Genomic DNA, 15,519 nt, shown 5'->3' on the forward strand with positions numbered 1-15,519 from the left:
CCACCCCCTCCGCCTGCGCCGCCGGGGAAGCCCGGCAGCGGCTCCATCCAGGAGCGCATGTAGCGGCCAGGCTCAGAGGCGGCGGCGGCCAGGGGCGGCGGGGGCACATACGGGTGGTAAAGGCCGCTCATCGCCGCCGCCGGTGGCTGGGCCGGCACCGTGGACCAAGAGGCGGAGAACACGGCAGATTTGGGGGCAAAACTACACGAGGCAAACTCAGCGGCTGCGGCGGCTGGGCTGTCGGCCACACCTGCGGGCCTGCCCTGCGCGCCGGGCCCCGGCGGGCCGAAGCGCGCCGCGAACACCTCATCGCCTTCATGGCCTATGAGCGAGTCCACGAAGTAGTTGCTGAGGGTGCCACTGGAGGACATTTTGAGGCGCCGTGCGCTCCCACCCAAGGTTACACTGCCCGCCGCCGCGCCGCTCCCCGCCGGCGCCCGAGCCGCCGACTAGTTCGCAGGCTGCAGCCTCCACCATTGGTCGCGCGGCCCACGTGATCATATTTACCAATACCGGGAGTAAATCAGTCCGCTAAACTGGGGGCTGCTGTGATTTAAAAAAAAAAAAAAATCATCAACATAAGCGCTGCAATTAGAGCCCGTGGGCCCCGGCCGGTGGGCCCCGCTCGGCCCGGCCCGGCCTGGCCAGCCTGGCCAGTCCTGGCAGCCGGGACCACCCGTCCGACTGCGGCCCGAGGAGGCGCCGGGGACTATTTGTTCGCGTCCACTTGCCGCCCTCGGTCTTTCCGTCGGGATCGCGGCGCTGCCTCCCCAACGCCGGGGCTCCGGGTCGCGCGTGTTGGGTGCGAGGAGCCCTGGCCCAGGGCCTGGAGCAAGCAGGGCGAACAGGGCCGATTGGGGCCCGAGGCAGGCCGGCTTTCAGAGGCGGCCCCCTGGCGCCCAAGGGGAGTTCTTCGCTCGGTGCCTCTCTCCCTACCCAAAGCACCCCTCCCCTCCCTACATACCCACACACACGCTCTCTCACAGCTTGTCGTGTTGTTTAAAACAGGTGGAAGACCTCTGTAATGATATTATGCCTTTCAATAAAAATTTTATGAGGTGTATTTGATTATAGATTAATGTGTCCCTAATAAAACGGACGGATGGAGCAGCTCGGAGGGCCCCCTCCCCCTACCGCACTCACACACGCCGGAGCAGCCACACACACCCCCGACGTGAGGCTGAGCACACGCCACGGCCCGAGGGGTTAGCCGAGGTGGCCAGGCCCAAGGGCTGGGCGCGGTGGCGGCCACGGCCGGCAGCGGCTTCTGTCTGGCCTTGGAAGGACCGGCTGGTTAGCGAGTCCGCACCGGGTAGATAGTGGCGGCCAGAGTGTCTCGTCTTCTCCTGGGCTGCTGGAAAGGCCCTGAAAGAGAACACGCCATAGGGCAGAACCCTAGTGCTGGCGAAGACCCACTCCCACCCGCCAGCCCGACCTTGCCTCAAAAAGACCAGGGAAACTGCATCTCCCCGAAGCAGGGTCGCTTGGCATGATTTCCACTTAGAGGCCTCCAAGTGGATTCCCGAGATGTCTTTAAAATGGCCTGGTCCTTAGGCTACTGTCTTCCGAATCCGCCCCCCACCCCCCTTTTTTGCCTCCAGAGTTAAGGTTGGGCAGCCTTGAATCTGAGGGAAATGCCCATTGTCACTCCCAAATCCATGGTACAAAGCCTCAGAAGCCCGGCTGGGAGCCGAGACAAAAGCAGCTGGGCGCTAGTGGCAAGGATATGCTCCTCTCTACAAGTTGCCCTGTGCGCCCTTGGAGGGCTACCAGCCCACCTCGCGCCCCGGAAAGGAAGGGGGGAAATGGCTACTTATGGCCTGATTGATTGCTTTTGCCAGTGGCTTTCTGATTTTATTCTAGAGGGGCTGCCTTTGCCCGTAGCACGGATTTTCCTCGGAGATTTGGCCCCCTGTCAACAACTAATGGTGCTCCTCACATCGCAGGGGATGGGTGAAGTTAAAATTGCCTTCCTCCTGCCTAACCAAGGGAGATTTGGAGCAAATCTATTCCAGTGTTCCCAACCTGGGTAGATTCCAGCTGTTTCTTTACCTATAGGAGATGGCCCCTTAAAAGATGTCTCTTGGAATTATGGAAGGTTTTTTTTCCTGTTTCTTTTAGGAGGGAGTTAAAACTCCAAGTAAAAGCTGTCTCCCCAAGGCTTTCTGGATGAGGGCCCTAAGCTTAGTGCTGATAAGTAGATTGTTTGTAGGGGGCAAATGAAAATGACATATTTTGTGAAGCTTCTTGAAGCTGTCGGGAACCCTTTGAAACCACAGCACTATCTAGGGTAACGAATTCTCTGTTAGCTCTTTTCCCTAATCCCCCAAGTTCTCTCCTCATTTCTTCCTGGCAGGACTAAATCAATCTGGGCTCTCTTAGGCTGATGATCCTGCAATATCTCTAAATCTATCTATCTATCTATCTATCTATCTATCTATCTATCTATCTATCTATCTATCTATCTATCTATCTATCCATCCATCCATCCATCCACCCATCCATCCATGCACACTAGTGCAAGCAGTCTGGAGGTTTCTGAGCCCTGATGGTGGAATTTGGAGCACTGGCCTTCATGGGAAGTCATGTTCATTTGCAAATTCTTTCAGTCACCCTTTGTACATTTCCCTGTCTTCCACATACAATGACTCTGATTAGCATTTTGGAATTAAATAGAGGGAGGATTAACTGGAGGAAGTTTTTTCTTCTTTTAACAAATTTTCACGAGGGCCACGAAAAGGTAATGACAGCATAAAATTCTCCCACAAGGAAACCAAAGTGGGATGGGAAAACTCACCCATTCTGGGTTTTGCTGTAGCCTGTCTGTCTTATGCTTGGGATGGGGATGGGGATGAAGAAAAGGGGGGCAGAAATGGATGCGATGCAATACTAAGCTGCTGCTCGTCCTTGTTCCTTTAATGGAGGCCCACTGGCTTCCAGGTGGGCAAGACTGGTTTCAACCCAGCCCCCTGATGATGGTAAGCCAGCCGGAATTCACCAAGACCCCCACTGAAAGCATTAAAAATAACACAACCAACACCAAAGAGAGGAAGATACACAGTGGAAACAGGTTTACTTAAAAGGCTCCAACTGGAGGCAGGCTCCCACCCATTGCCAGTGCAATTGTGTTATTATCATTGAAGGGAGGTGGAGAGGACTCCCCGCATCCCCAACTATGAAACAACACACCCAGGCTGGATTATCACTTCCTCCACTAGTGACAAATGCTAGCAGAACTAGCAATTTAGGTCTTCTCCAGTTTCTCTCACTCATCTCCCTTGTCCCTGCTTCTACCCTTAATAACTGCCCGGAGCAAGCAGTTTAACAGAAAGATAACCTGGCCAAAGACCTTCATTTGCACTGTGACATATTTCCATTTCAGAAAGCAGAGGGAACAAACTCGTTTCCAGAGTTTATTGCATTATACATGCGACCAGAACATGCACAGAAAGGACAGGTTGCTGTTGTTTTTCTACCAAACCACAGATGCACCACAAGGGAAAGGCTACAAGGCATAAGTCTTCAATATTCCATCTCACCAAGGACAATTGCTAAATTCATTTGCGAAAAAGATACATTGTAATGTGCTTTTTTATTCCCCCCCCCAAAGCTTGTGGGTTTTCTTAAATTTTTTTAAATATATATGTAATTTAAGTACTTTTAAGTACTAGATGTATTCAAAACGCCATGAACTCATGGACTAACCACACACACAGACCTTTTGTGTTAGGAAAAATATGAGAAAGTCACATTGCTGGATGGATGAATGGATTGATGGATGCTCTACAGTTCCAATAAGTTAAGACCCAAATGAAAATGCGCAGTAATAGTTACCCTGCATTATGATGAAAAAAATAATAAATTACACGTGCTAGTGTTTTAATATATATATATATAGAGAGAGAGAGAGAGAGTCAGAGGGATTACAGATCACTTGCAGCACGAACAAAATGACCCCCAAAGTCACATTCTAGCAGGAAAACAAAACAAAAAACAAAGAGCAATGAAGGTTTTGTTTCCGCCTTCCCAGTCCTCCAGCACTGGGCCCTGGAACGCGGTGCCCCCTCTCTGATCCTGGCCTCTAACGGGCCTCGGGACCTAAGAGAAGGTGAGGTTGGCGGTCAGTTCTCGGATCCGGTTCTCTCGGCTCATCTTCTTAAGTTTCATTCGGCGGTTTTGAAACCAAATCTTGACCTGCCTGTCGGTGAGGTTAACGCTCTTACTGATCTCTAGGCGGCGCTCTCGGGTGAGGTACATATTGAACAAGAACTCTTTTTCTAATTCCAGCGTTTGGTGCTTAGTGTAAGGGCACCTCTTCTTTCTGCCACTCTTTGCTGTGAGCCAATTGCTGGTTGGAGTATCAGACTTGATTTCCTCTAACAAAATTAAAAGGAGAAGAAGAAAGAATATCAAGAATTTTTTTCTCTCTCAGTCTGTTCAAATGTACCCTTGGCCATGACCCTGCTGGCAGCCAGGCCACTTTGGAAAAGGCTGGTATTAAACATTATTCACATGAGGTGGCACCTGGAAGGTGCATTTTGTAATAGATTCCAGATTACTTTAAATGCCCCAAAATGACAGGATGAGTGGGTACTCTTCCCCCCCATGTCAGAACTCTCTCACTCTTTTTCTGTCAACTTTCTGACCTGCACAAAACATTAGTGTAATAGTAAACTTTCAGGATCTCTCAAGCAACATTCTAAATGTTCACCTCATAACACAACTGGAACGGAAGAGCAAGGCACAGCCTGGACAAGCTCACCAACGTCACTGCTGCCTCAGGTTCTCAAGTCTGCCACTTCTCCTTGGCAGGCGGGTGTCCCACAGTCAGGTTAGTAAGTGCCTATTCTACTCCAGAAGATAACCAAGGAACCAAGTACACCCTCTCTGCCTTACCTGGGCATGGTTGTATTCCCGGAATCTCCTGACTTCTCATGCATTCTTGTCCCTACCCAAAAGCACTCCCCCAGAAATGTAGCTCCTACTGTAGCTCACCACTGCTAACAGGGGAGAGGCTTAGAAGCAAGGTTCCTCTTCAAAAGCCAAAGCTCTTGCATCTTTGCCCTACCCCAGCCCTAAGGCTGGACCTGCCGGTTGGGCCAGAACGGTTCTATTCTGCTCCCTCTGTCTTTGCCCCCTTTGTAAACAGATTGCAAAGCCTGCGGCACTTTCTACAGACAAAGCCAAGGTTACCTAGCCCTGCGAAGGCAGGGAGCCCTGTTCCCCAGACCAAGCTCCAACAGACCCAGCCTTCCATTCCCCTTTCTGCCCCCAAGCTCGTAGGACGCGGGGTGCATACACTGGAACAGGAACACAGTGTCTGGAACCACCTTAAAATCACCACTGGGCAAAAGGCAAAGCGGAAAGTGCAACTCTGAGCTGGGGGGGAAAGGGAGATTCTGGGGCTCTGTTTAAGAGCCGCAGGTCTCATTGGCACTCTTTTGTTGCATTTCAGGTCTAGCTCAGGAAAAATAAACCCATCAAGCCCTTCCTCTGCCCGGCGCCATCAGCGTGGCGCCAGGACTAGCCAGGGCCAGGAGGGCCAGGGCAGTTGGAGAGAAGCGGGGACCTTCTCGGCACTGAGATCGCCCCTCTAAAAGCCAGGAGAAACAGCACCTGCCAGTCGGGCCCCTCCTGGGCTTGGCGCTGGGCACACAGGAGCTCCCTCTCTGCTGGGTTCCCAGGCTGCACGCCCCCGCTGGGGTGGCAACTCTGCTCATACCGACCTTTGCTTTCCTTCTCCTGTACTTCTGGACTGGACACGGAGACCTCAGCCAGGCAGCTCCTCTCTTCCGGAAGGCCGCCCTTGGCCTCGGGGCTCTCCACCTGGGAGACTTTGGTGGGCTCCTGGCCGCTGGCAGTGTCGTTCATCTTCTTTTCCATCTGTAGCTGGGCGGTCGAGAGCTGCGGCTTGGCCGCGCCGCGAGGGTTGAGCTGGAGCATGACTGTGGAGCTGCCTTCGGGACTGTTATTGTACTCTTGGGTTTTCCCGGTGGCGTAGGTCTGACTCAGTCTAAAATATCCAGGGACAGGAACCTCAGGGTTTTCAACGGGACAGGACTCAGGGACCAGCCTCTGGTACGAAGGGACCTCGGCAGAAATGAGTTTGTTGCGCTTATCAGAATACATGCAGCAATTGGATTCTTCCTTAATGTTGGTGGTGAAGGAGCAAGTGGGCACTTGCTGTGTAACAGGTTGCTCTATTCGACAAGATCTGTTCGGGTCTGTCCAACTGTCTACTTGAGGTATATACGGATGCACATTCATACCCATATTTTGGTGGTTCACTTCTCTTTTGGCCAGAGACGGGAGCAGTCCACAGGTTTGCATTCCATAGGTCCCCATGTCTGCGCTAGGTGGTGGCATGTACATGCTGGCGCTGCTCGAATAAAAACTGTCACTCCTGCAGGCACTGATCAAGGAATCTACTAAAAAAGTATTAGCAGCAGGAGAGCTGTTGGGAAAGGACATTTTGGGGAGGAATTTGAAGAAGAGAGATTGTGTCCTTTGTAGGCTGACATCTCTAGGAAAACATTCCCCGTGTAATTGTGGATGCCTCTGCCGACCACATGACAACCAAGCCAATGAGATTTGAAAATGGCCTTGAGCCGCTGCCTCCTCGCAGGTCACGTGCTCCAGAGCCCGGCCAGCCGGCCGCGTAAGCACGGACAACAGCGACATCTACTACGCGCCCGCGATAGTGCGAGCTGGAGAGAGCCGGGCCAGCACTCTGCCGCTCGCCGGCCTCCCGGGTCTCTCTTGGCCGGCCTGCCCCACTCACGTCCACTGCCCCGGCCTCCTGGCCATGCAGGCGGAAGGAAAATCTCGGTCAGATGGGCCTCCAGGAGGACACGCGCGGGGAGGGAAGCCGGAGTGCCGCGGCGCCAGCACACAGAAGCATTCCCCGCACATACCCAGGCAGAACGCGCCCGAGAAAACCGGGGCCCGGGCGGGGGTTGGGGGCCCAAGCTGGTTCATTTTGTACCGAGCAGCCTGGGAAGGTGAGTCAGATTCCCCGAGCTCCGAGACACCCCTTTCTAGGGATCCCAAGGAAACGACTCTCGCGCAAGGAACCGGCCAAGGTATCTCGGGGAGCGGAGGCGAGAAGGACCGCCAGGGCGGAGAGGACACGCAGCTAGCCGAGCTCACAGCCCCAAGGACCGGCCCGCCTAGGCGCTGCCCTCGCCCTCGGCGCTCCTGCCCCAGCCCCAGGCCGCTCCATGCCCTAGTGGGCCAGTGGAACCTGGGCTCTTCGGGGAGCCACAACCCAATCTCTGGCGCCCGGCCGCTGGGGACTTTCAGTCCTGAGACAATCCCTCCCCAGCAGTTCGCTATCCACAAAAGCGTCCATCGGTGTCCCCAGAGGGAGAACTAAGCCAAGGCTTCCCTCCTCACACACCCTGAAAATAGAGGGCAAGGGGAAAGGAAGGAAGAGAGAAAGAAAATCATTTTTTTTTTCTCAAGGAAAGGAGAAAACACTTGCCCTCAAACTCCAGAAGTTTTAGAAAACTGCCTGGGCCAAGCAGGAAAGCGTGAGAGAGAGGTGTCATTTATTCTTCTACAAAGAAAAATATGTTTTCCTTTTATGGATTTTGTAAAAGCATTGGTTTCTGACAAGTGCAAGGTACAAAAGGTTGTGGAATTTATTAATACATATTAAGAAGAATCAGGGCGATCAATAAAATTCTCATCTACATTCTTGGGCTACTTGGTAATTTTCTTGCTTCTGAAGGTTTTTAAAGAGTTATACCCGCTGTTGCCACACACGGGAAGATATTTTATTAACAAATCAATCGAGACTTTGTAAAGGATAAGATTAATAGTTAAGATTTAGCATAATGGTGTTCGCTTTATGAATTATTGAAAATTATACTATTGATTTTTCCCCTTCACTACTAACCGAGAAGGTCAATTTTTGTTTTAACACAAATCGTCAAATAGAAAAAGCTATACTTTTGTCACAAGTTGAGTTTTATAGTTTTGGACAATTCCTAAAATTATCTGGAAAGGTTTTGCTTGGGTAAATGGAGAGAGAAAAAAAGAAGAAGGAATCTCCATCCTGTTTCCTCTGGTGAGGGAAAGTTGTGGGGAGGAGTGGGTCTGGGTTGTGGTGGAGCTCATTAAAGAACAACCACCACCACCACCATGGAAACTCAGACTTTTATGAGAAACTTCTCCAACAACTTCCTCCCTTGTTCTCTGGTTGCAGGCTGGTGAACAGCCCTTCAGAAGCCCTGGCCTCGGGCAGCAGCAGGGAGCTTTAACCTTGATTTCCAAAGGCTTACCCAGGGCGAGGGGCCCAGCCAGGGTGCTGGAGCCGTCGCCGGCTTCCCGGATCCCCTTCCCTGCATTCAAGGGAAGAAAACTCTGATCGCGAGCCAGTTCTCTGTCCAGGAAGGCAGCCGTGTTTTCTTCTCCCCACGCTCTCCCTGTCATGGGCTGGCCTTGGATTTCTGGCCCAGAGACTGAACTTGTGGGCAAATTGGGTTTCCACCTCAGCAGAACATTTCTTTAGAGTTCGATGCTCATGAATGTGCCCCAGCCTTTTGGAGGACCCAGTAGCGTGGGTGTCTTCACAAAAACCTTTTCCAACAAAACCTTTGTCCCTCCCCCCTCCCCAAAAGGAATCTCCCTGGTTTGGTGGAAACAGACACTGAACATTATTTTCAGCCTTGGGACTGCTTACCCTTTCCCTTCGCATTGCCTTGGCCCAAACAATAACCCCTTTTAAAAAACTCCACAGTGGCAATGAGACAGACCTTTCAAACCTTTACGCAGCTGTTCAAATACAACATCATTGTCAGGTTAAAAGCCTGGCGCCTCTAACTACTTCGGCTGCGGCTGCGGGATGCCGACCGCTGTAGCTGGAGGTTTAAACATTACCTTTCGGAAGGGGCGGCTGTTTCTAAGATTGAGGGTAGGGAGGGGTGAGGAAGATAGGAAATAAACAACATTTAGCTCCGGTCGGCTAAGGTCCCACCCAAAGCTAATAGTCATCGACAGCACCCCCAAAATTGCTTTCTCAACAAGGCAGAGGAGATCATGATCCCAGACACGGTTAAGCGTGCCCAGGGCTGGACAAAGTGCCCGCTTCTGCACGCTCACGGCAGGCGCCCAGAGCCAGCCTGGTGCTCTTGCCTTTGCGACTGGGCCAGGAGAGCTACCGGGACCTTGCTGTCCAATTCACCGCATCCCACTCTCCAGGCAAAGCGCTTCAATCTAATCGGGAATTTTATGCCCATCAAATGCCCTTTTATAATCTTTATTTATATATGAAGAAAACACCGAGACTCAAAACAAGTGACTCCTCCTTGCAAAGCAGCTAGGTCTGCCGTGAGCCAAGACTGACCAGCTCTGCCTTCCAAATTTGGGGGTCTTTCTGTTTAGCTCCTGGTGGCTTCCAGCTCAATGTCACCCTACACTGAATTTGGTTTTAAATAGGTTCGCTTCACTAACAGAAAAAAAAAATGTGTATCCGCTCTAATTTTTGAGTCTACTATAACAAAATTCTATGTTTTCTTTTTTTTACACCTCTCCTCTGCCTTCAGATTAGCTGCCTTCAAATATTGGCGGGGACTGCCAATATCTCAGATATTTTATCAAATAAATCAATCACAATAGAATGAACACAAGAGAGTGAATGGGGACGGGATGGATTGAAAGTTTGGTTAAGACCCTAAGGCTGATATGAAGCAAATGTGATGAAAAAGACAGTGACTTTGAAGGCCAGCTTTTATTTTGCTTATGAGTATTTAATGTAGCTGCATAGTTGCTGGCTTCGATCATCTTTAGATCAGCTGGAGCAGTTACCATTAATAATAAATCAATATTGCTCCATAAAGGAGATAAATACCCATATTTGTACCAAGACATCCCTCTCCCTGACATAGCTCTTTCCAGAGAAAAATTCAAAGAGTTGTTTTAGATCAAGAAGTGGTTACATCTGTTTTCTTCCATCTCTAAGTGACCCCGAAACTGAGTAGACCTAGGGGAGCCTAAGTTTGCCCTGAATTAGGACCCTGAGTGACCTCAGGACTGTGCCATTCTTTGGGAGCCAGAGTAGATGGGGACAAATTTTGAAAGTTGCCTCCCTGGGACCACCCCTCTGGTTGCTCTGCTGTGTTTCTCCCAGCCAATGCAAAAAGAAATCACGGAGCAAATGGGAAACTGGAGAAATAATCAGCAACTCAATGAGGGGGTCTATGGAATCATGCAAAAGGACCAGCAGCCTGAGAGCTTCTTTGTAGACACAAAAGACTCTTATTTCGAGCATTTTCTTTCCATTTCAGGATCTGAGACCTCAATGTCTCAAAATACATGGGCACCCTATACCAACCCTACATGCCCTGAACTTTTAGGAGTGACTAGGGCTGCACACTCTCAGAACTCCTGGTTTATTGATCTTTCTCAGGCCCATCTTGGGTATTGCCCTGGAGTAAGGGAAATGCCGATTGTTGAGCACCATGGTCTGTGAAAGACTACCAACCAAGACCAGTGAGGATCGGGGTGAGGCCAGAAGCCCCCTTACTGGATCCTCCGCAAAGAGGGACACAACAATATTTGGGGAGAGGTTATCTCCCCACGTGGGCTGAATCCCAAGTTAGGCCCCAGGAAATGTCATTTCACAGTAGCTAAACAAGACGCGGTCAGACAGGCGGGAGCCTGGGTGCCTGCGGGGAACACACACACACACACACACACACACACGCCTCTGGCTGGCGCCTCTGGGGGAGGGGGACTCATGGCACCCCAATCTCCTTTCAAGCAGATGCCAGCTCCTAGGGGTGGAACTCAGGGCCTCTGAGCCACAGCCTGGAGAGGGGAGACAGAAATTGCAGAGCCTAAGAGGCAGGCGCTAATTCCCTAGGCTGTGTGCGCTTCACAATGAACTTCGGGGAAGAAAGGATCACCACCCTCCCTTAGATTGGCTCAAGCCCTGGAGTCCTTCTTTTTGGAACCTCCCTTTCTGACCGTGGATGGTGACATAGGTCCTCCCCAATGATTGGGAATTTCTAAAGGAGGCGTGTGGGGAGGGCATGCCTCAAGAAAACTGCTTGCAAGAGGCAATGCCAAAATCTCACACAGAGCTCAAGGCTAGTAAGTAGCTGAGAAGGGGTGGCCAGGGTTCTGTCAAATTAAAGTCGTTTACTTCAAATGCATTTCCCATTCCAAGAAGCCTTCCAATACAAATGTTCCTCAGGACAGCCTGCTTCTTTCCACAGCTATATTAATGCAGACAGACCTGGGCACGCCACGCCACGCCACGCGGTCCTGCCTGCACTTCCAAGTCACTACCTATGGTCCAGGGCATCCCGGTGTGTGCTGGGGTTCCCCTCAGGAACAACCCCCTGAATCACCACCTGTCTCCTTTTTTTTTTTTTTTCAGAGACCACACTCAGTTAAGTTGCTGGCACCCTGATCTGCTTTAAACAAAAGGCTTTTAATCATCCCAGGCAGTCTGAGAGCCCGCAATTCAGACCTGATTTTGGAGAGGGGGTGTTCCGAACTTCATACTGCTCTTTACATGCAAACCAACGAGAAAATTGACTTCCATAATTTAATTAACAAGCTGTAGCCATGCCCTAATTCAAAATACACATATTTGTCTTTTTAAAATCTCTTCAGCTACCACCAGGTTAAATCAAGGTATTTTTTGCAATAGCTTTATCTTTAAGGAGACAACCATTAGTTGATGGCTGGTTTCAGGAACTAGCTCTCTTTTCTCCATCTTTATACAACTTCCCACACCTCATTATTGCTTAGAACAAACAAACAGCAAACAAACACCTTAGCGGCCTCCTGATTCAACCGGCTGGGATTGCCTATTAGAATCCAGTATTGAAAAGATGGGGTACGCGCGGCCTCTCCGCCAAACGGGGCTTCTGGAACGTGAGCACGCCCCCGTGTGGTTCTCCAAGGTCATGCAAATGGGAAATAGTAACTAGCTTTGGCTTGCTAAGGTAGTGGACATTCTCTATCCAGACACTTAGAGAGAAAGGATAGATGGAGAGCAAAAGAAATAAACCAGTTTTAAGCTCCTGGAACCATCGTACTACTACGGCATTGACATTTTAACGAATGCCTAGAGTTTCAAACAAAGGAATCCCATCCTGAACGAAATTATTTAATTATTGTTTCTATTGCAGCTTTCACCAAAGGCTGGGGACATTTAAAAAAAAAAACAATACAAATGTATTTCTGTTGTTTCATATAATAAAAAGTGTAATAATTTATTTGACAGAACGGCAAAAATTTCAAATATAGTGAAGGTATAAATCTGAATAGAACTTCCTCTTTCAAATGCTTGCTTTTAGAACTGTGGTTCATTATAGCAGAGGGGACTGTTATCTAAAACACCCCCCCCCATAAAGCCCCCAGCATTTCCTAGCTGTATTAAAAGTGTGCTGGTAGACATTTTAACCTAACCAGTATTTTAAAAAGTCAATTGCTATTGAATTACACGAATGTTTGAAGGGAAATTAAAGTTATTGATCCTGAAATTAGGAATTTGCTTAGATTTATGGCGAGCCCCCAATATGATTCTGTGTGGTCATAAATGTGTGTGGGGATCTGGATGTGTGTGAGCATGTGTGTGGGAGAATGGGTGGCAGTTTGAATATCACAGAAGAACCTTAAGGCACCTAATTATTCAGAAAGGTTAAAGGTGATGACCTTGACATTTTGGAAGTTCAAAGGCATACACTTATGCACTTATGGTTTTCCTTCCCCAAAAAGACTTTGGCAATTATTTTTTTTTTATATTTGGAAATGCATGCCTCCTTGGAAGATGCATGGGGTGCTGTACATCTTATGAATTTGTTTTATTTTTTTTACTTTGGCCTTATGAGAGGTTAAGAGTCATAGGATTCACTTTACTCTTTTCAGAGAAGAGAAGCTTTTCTTACTCCTCCAGTTTATTGCACATTGCGGAAATCTCTTTTGGGCCCACCAGAAGGTGTATAATATAACCCAATTAAGCTGTTTAGAACTTTAGCTTTTATGGTGTTGTCTAGACAGTTCAAGGTTTTGTAAACAGCCTGGCCTGGCCCTGCAACATAAAGTGCAGTGCAGCCCCCACCAAATTCTTTAACTTGAAGCGATAAATTCAGGTGGGAAGTAGGTCTGCAGTCCTGGACCCTATCCCAGGGAGGGGGCTCGCCTTCTCTCCTGGTTTGCTGTGACACCAGCAAGGATCCCAAGCTTTCTCCACCTATTAATAACTTCTTTTTAGCAAACTATTTTTTTTCAATCAAGTGTTCTAATTTTGGTTCTTCTTTTAAGGGGCTCTGACTTCTTAATACCTTATTAAGAGTGGGTTTGGATTTTTGAAATCAATTTTTTGTCTTGTTAGAAATTCCAAATTAATTAGGCTGGAAGAGGGGAGGGAGGGATAGGGAAATTTGTTTCTTAGGTTCCTGCTAGCTCAGCTCATCTCCTTGGAAAAGCAACAGTAGCACCTGGCCACATCCTCAATTCAGAAATACATCCCTAAAATGATTTTTAAAATTCGGTGTAATCTAGAGGTGTGGGAGGGTAACTCTTAATTTAGTAAAATTAAAAAGCATTTCTCTTTATTTTCATTTGCTTGGGGTGGGGGAGAGAAGGTTATAGCCACTAAAATAGTGGCAAATTCATACAGTGTATTGAAACTGTAACCTCCATTTTACTAGAAACCATTTATTCACACATGAGACAATGACTTGTGCCTTGATATGACACGCCAAAGGTACATTTCCGAGAGTTTAAATAATCTGATTTACCAAGAAGGGAGGACCACCACGTCCTTAAACTCAGAACAAAAAACAAGAGCATTCCAGCCCAGAGGCCTAACTCTACAAATCTCACAGCGTCGCCACCCAGACTGGGAGAGAGGGAGAACAACAGCACATTGGCGGTAAAATTGTAAAGGGACATTTGCATTTACCATTTTTCCCCTTATTAGGATCCGTTCGGCCAAGTCCCCGGCCTCGTCCGCAGGCTGCAGTGGTCGCTGGGAGGTCCCGAGTTGACCGTGGGAAGGAATCGTGGAGTTCCACAGAGAAGAGGCGTCATTAAACCCAAGGACATAGATCCTGCCCAGGGCAGGCTGGTGGGGAGGAGGGTGGGTGAGTGGGAGTCAGGGGAGGGGTGCTTCCTGGAGCTCTCAAAATAAGGGATTTCCAGTGAAATACTGCAGACGGTCTCTGTTCAGTTTCTTTTCTTTCATTCTGCGATTCTGGAACCAGATTTTGACTTGCCGGTCAGTGAGGTTGAGCATCCGAGAGAGTTGGAGTCTTTTCTCTTTGTTTATGTACACGTTAAAGAAAAACTCGCGTTCCAGTTCGCGGATCTGGTACTTGGTGTAGGGACAGCGTTTTTTCCGGGACCGCTGGGGGGCCACTGCAAAGCAAAGACAGGAAGGGGTGAGAGAGGCCGCTGCTTGCTCACCCCTGCCAGCCCAGGGCCTCCACGCGAGGGCCAGGCCTCGGCCCGATGGGGACATCCCCTGCCGCTGTTGAAAGGCCCGGCCTGCCTCGTGGGGATGATATATGGGCGGGCACAGGAGAGAGTGCGGGCGTGGACGCGTGTTCACTCCCAGACACATGTACACGAGCGCAGACTGGCACAGAGGTGGGGAAGCAGAGAACCAGGCAAGCTCTGGGATGGAACCCGGTGGGGAAAGAAACATGAGCGCGCAGGGGCATCTGCTCAAACCCAGCCAGCAGCTCGGCAGCCAGCGGCTTGGATAAAGTCCAGTTCAAGGATCAACTCCCAACCCCTCTCCCTTAAAAGCTGGAGGCTGAGTGTCCACACTCAAAAACTTGAAATCTTCCCTCCCTCCGAGGTCTTTAGCACACACCCCCACCCACCTCCCAAACTGGGCAAAAGCTCTCTGCAGCGCTTAATGTCCTCCTCGAGGTCTACCTTAAGCCCACCTAAATTGGTTTCCTATCGTAAACACACTTTACAACGGCCCGGGAAATCTTATAGGATGTATAAACCCCTTCGAACGCTTATAAAGTAGCACATAAAACGGCGCTAGCAGAGGGAGGCCCCCACCGACCCCCCCTCCGCGCCCGAGGCCCACCGGGCCCAGCCGCCCACCCCGCGCCGGGTGCCTACCTGTGCCGCCGCTCTTCTCAGCCCCCGCCTCCCCCGGGGGCCCCTCGGCACCGCCTTCTGCTGTCCCCTTGGGCTCCGAGCCTGGGGTCGTCTTGGCACAAGGACTGCCCCCGCCGCCGCCGCCGCCGCCGCCGCCGGCCCCTGTCTTGGGGTCGCCCTTGTCTGCAGCACCCTCGGGCTGCGGCGGTGCGGGCGGCGGAGGGGGCTGCGGGCCGGCGAACGGGGGCCCGGGAGCAGCCTCATAGAACTGGTCGAAGCCCTGAGGCAGGATGCCGTTGCGGCCCACGGCGCTGTAGAAGTTGGAGGCAGCTCCTGCAGGACCGTGCGGCGGCCCCGGCGCCGCACACACGGGCTCGGGAGCCTTGAAGAGCACGTCCGGCCGGCGGCCCGCGGGCGGGAGCAGCTCCCGCTGCATGG

General features: G+C 50.5%; 3 protein-coding genes across 3 annotated transcripts in view; all 3 read right to left on the minus strand.

Moving 5' to 3' along the window:
• Window positions 1-841, minus strand: part of HOXD9 (homeobox D9) — a 2,636-nt gene extending 1,795 nt beyond the window's left edge. The window contains exon 1 of the mRNA XM_004674501.2: window positions 1-841. Within this exon, the coding sequence (XP_004674558.1) occupies window positions 1-371 (371 nt within the window). The 5' untranslated portion in view covers window positions 372-841.
• A 2,556-nt stretch (window positions 842-3,397) lies between these two features.
• Window positions 3,398-6,788, minus strand: HOXD10 (homeobox D10). The gene is made up of 2 exons (XM_004674502.2): window positions 5,727-6,788; window positions 3,398-4,376 (listed from the first exon to the last, which is right to left on the minus strand). The coding sequence occupies exons 1-2, from the start codon at window positions 6,679-6,681 to the stop codon at window positions 4,099-4,101; spliced, it is 1,233 nt and encodes a 410-aa protein (XP_004674559.2). The 5' UTR covers window positions 6,682-6,788; the 3' UTR covers window positions 3,398-4,098.
• HOXD11 (homeobox D11) overlaps window positions 4,292-15,519 on the minus strand; it is an 11,633-nt gene continuing 405 nt past the window's right edge. The window contains exons 2-4 of the mRNA XM_004674860.2: window positions 15,103-15,511; window positions 13,925-14,379; window positions 4,292-4,376 (exon numbers count right to left, since the gene is read on the minus strand). Coding sequence (XP_004674917.1) covers window positions 14,144-14,379; window positions 15,103-15,511 — 645 coding nt within the window. The 3' untranslated portion in view covers window positions 4,292-4,376; window positions 13,925-14,143. The remainder of the gene's footprint in view (window positions 4,377-13,924; window positions 14,380-15,102; window positions 15,512-15,519) is intronic.

Source organism: Condylura cristata, unplaced genomic scaffold (genome assembly GCF_000260355.1).
Source record: "Condylura cristata isolate star-nosed mole 26May11 unplaced genomic scaffold, ConCri1.0 scaffold00002, whole genome shotgun sequence".
Classification (NCBI taxonomy): domain Eukaryota; kingdom Metazoa; phylum Chordata; class Mammalia; order Eulipotyphla; family Talpidae; genus Condylura; species Condylura cristata.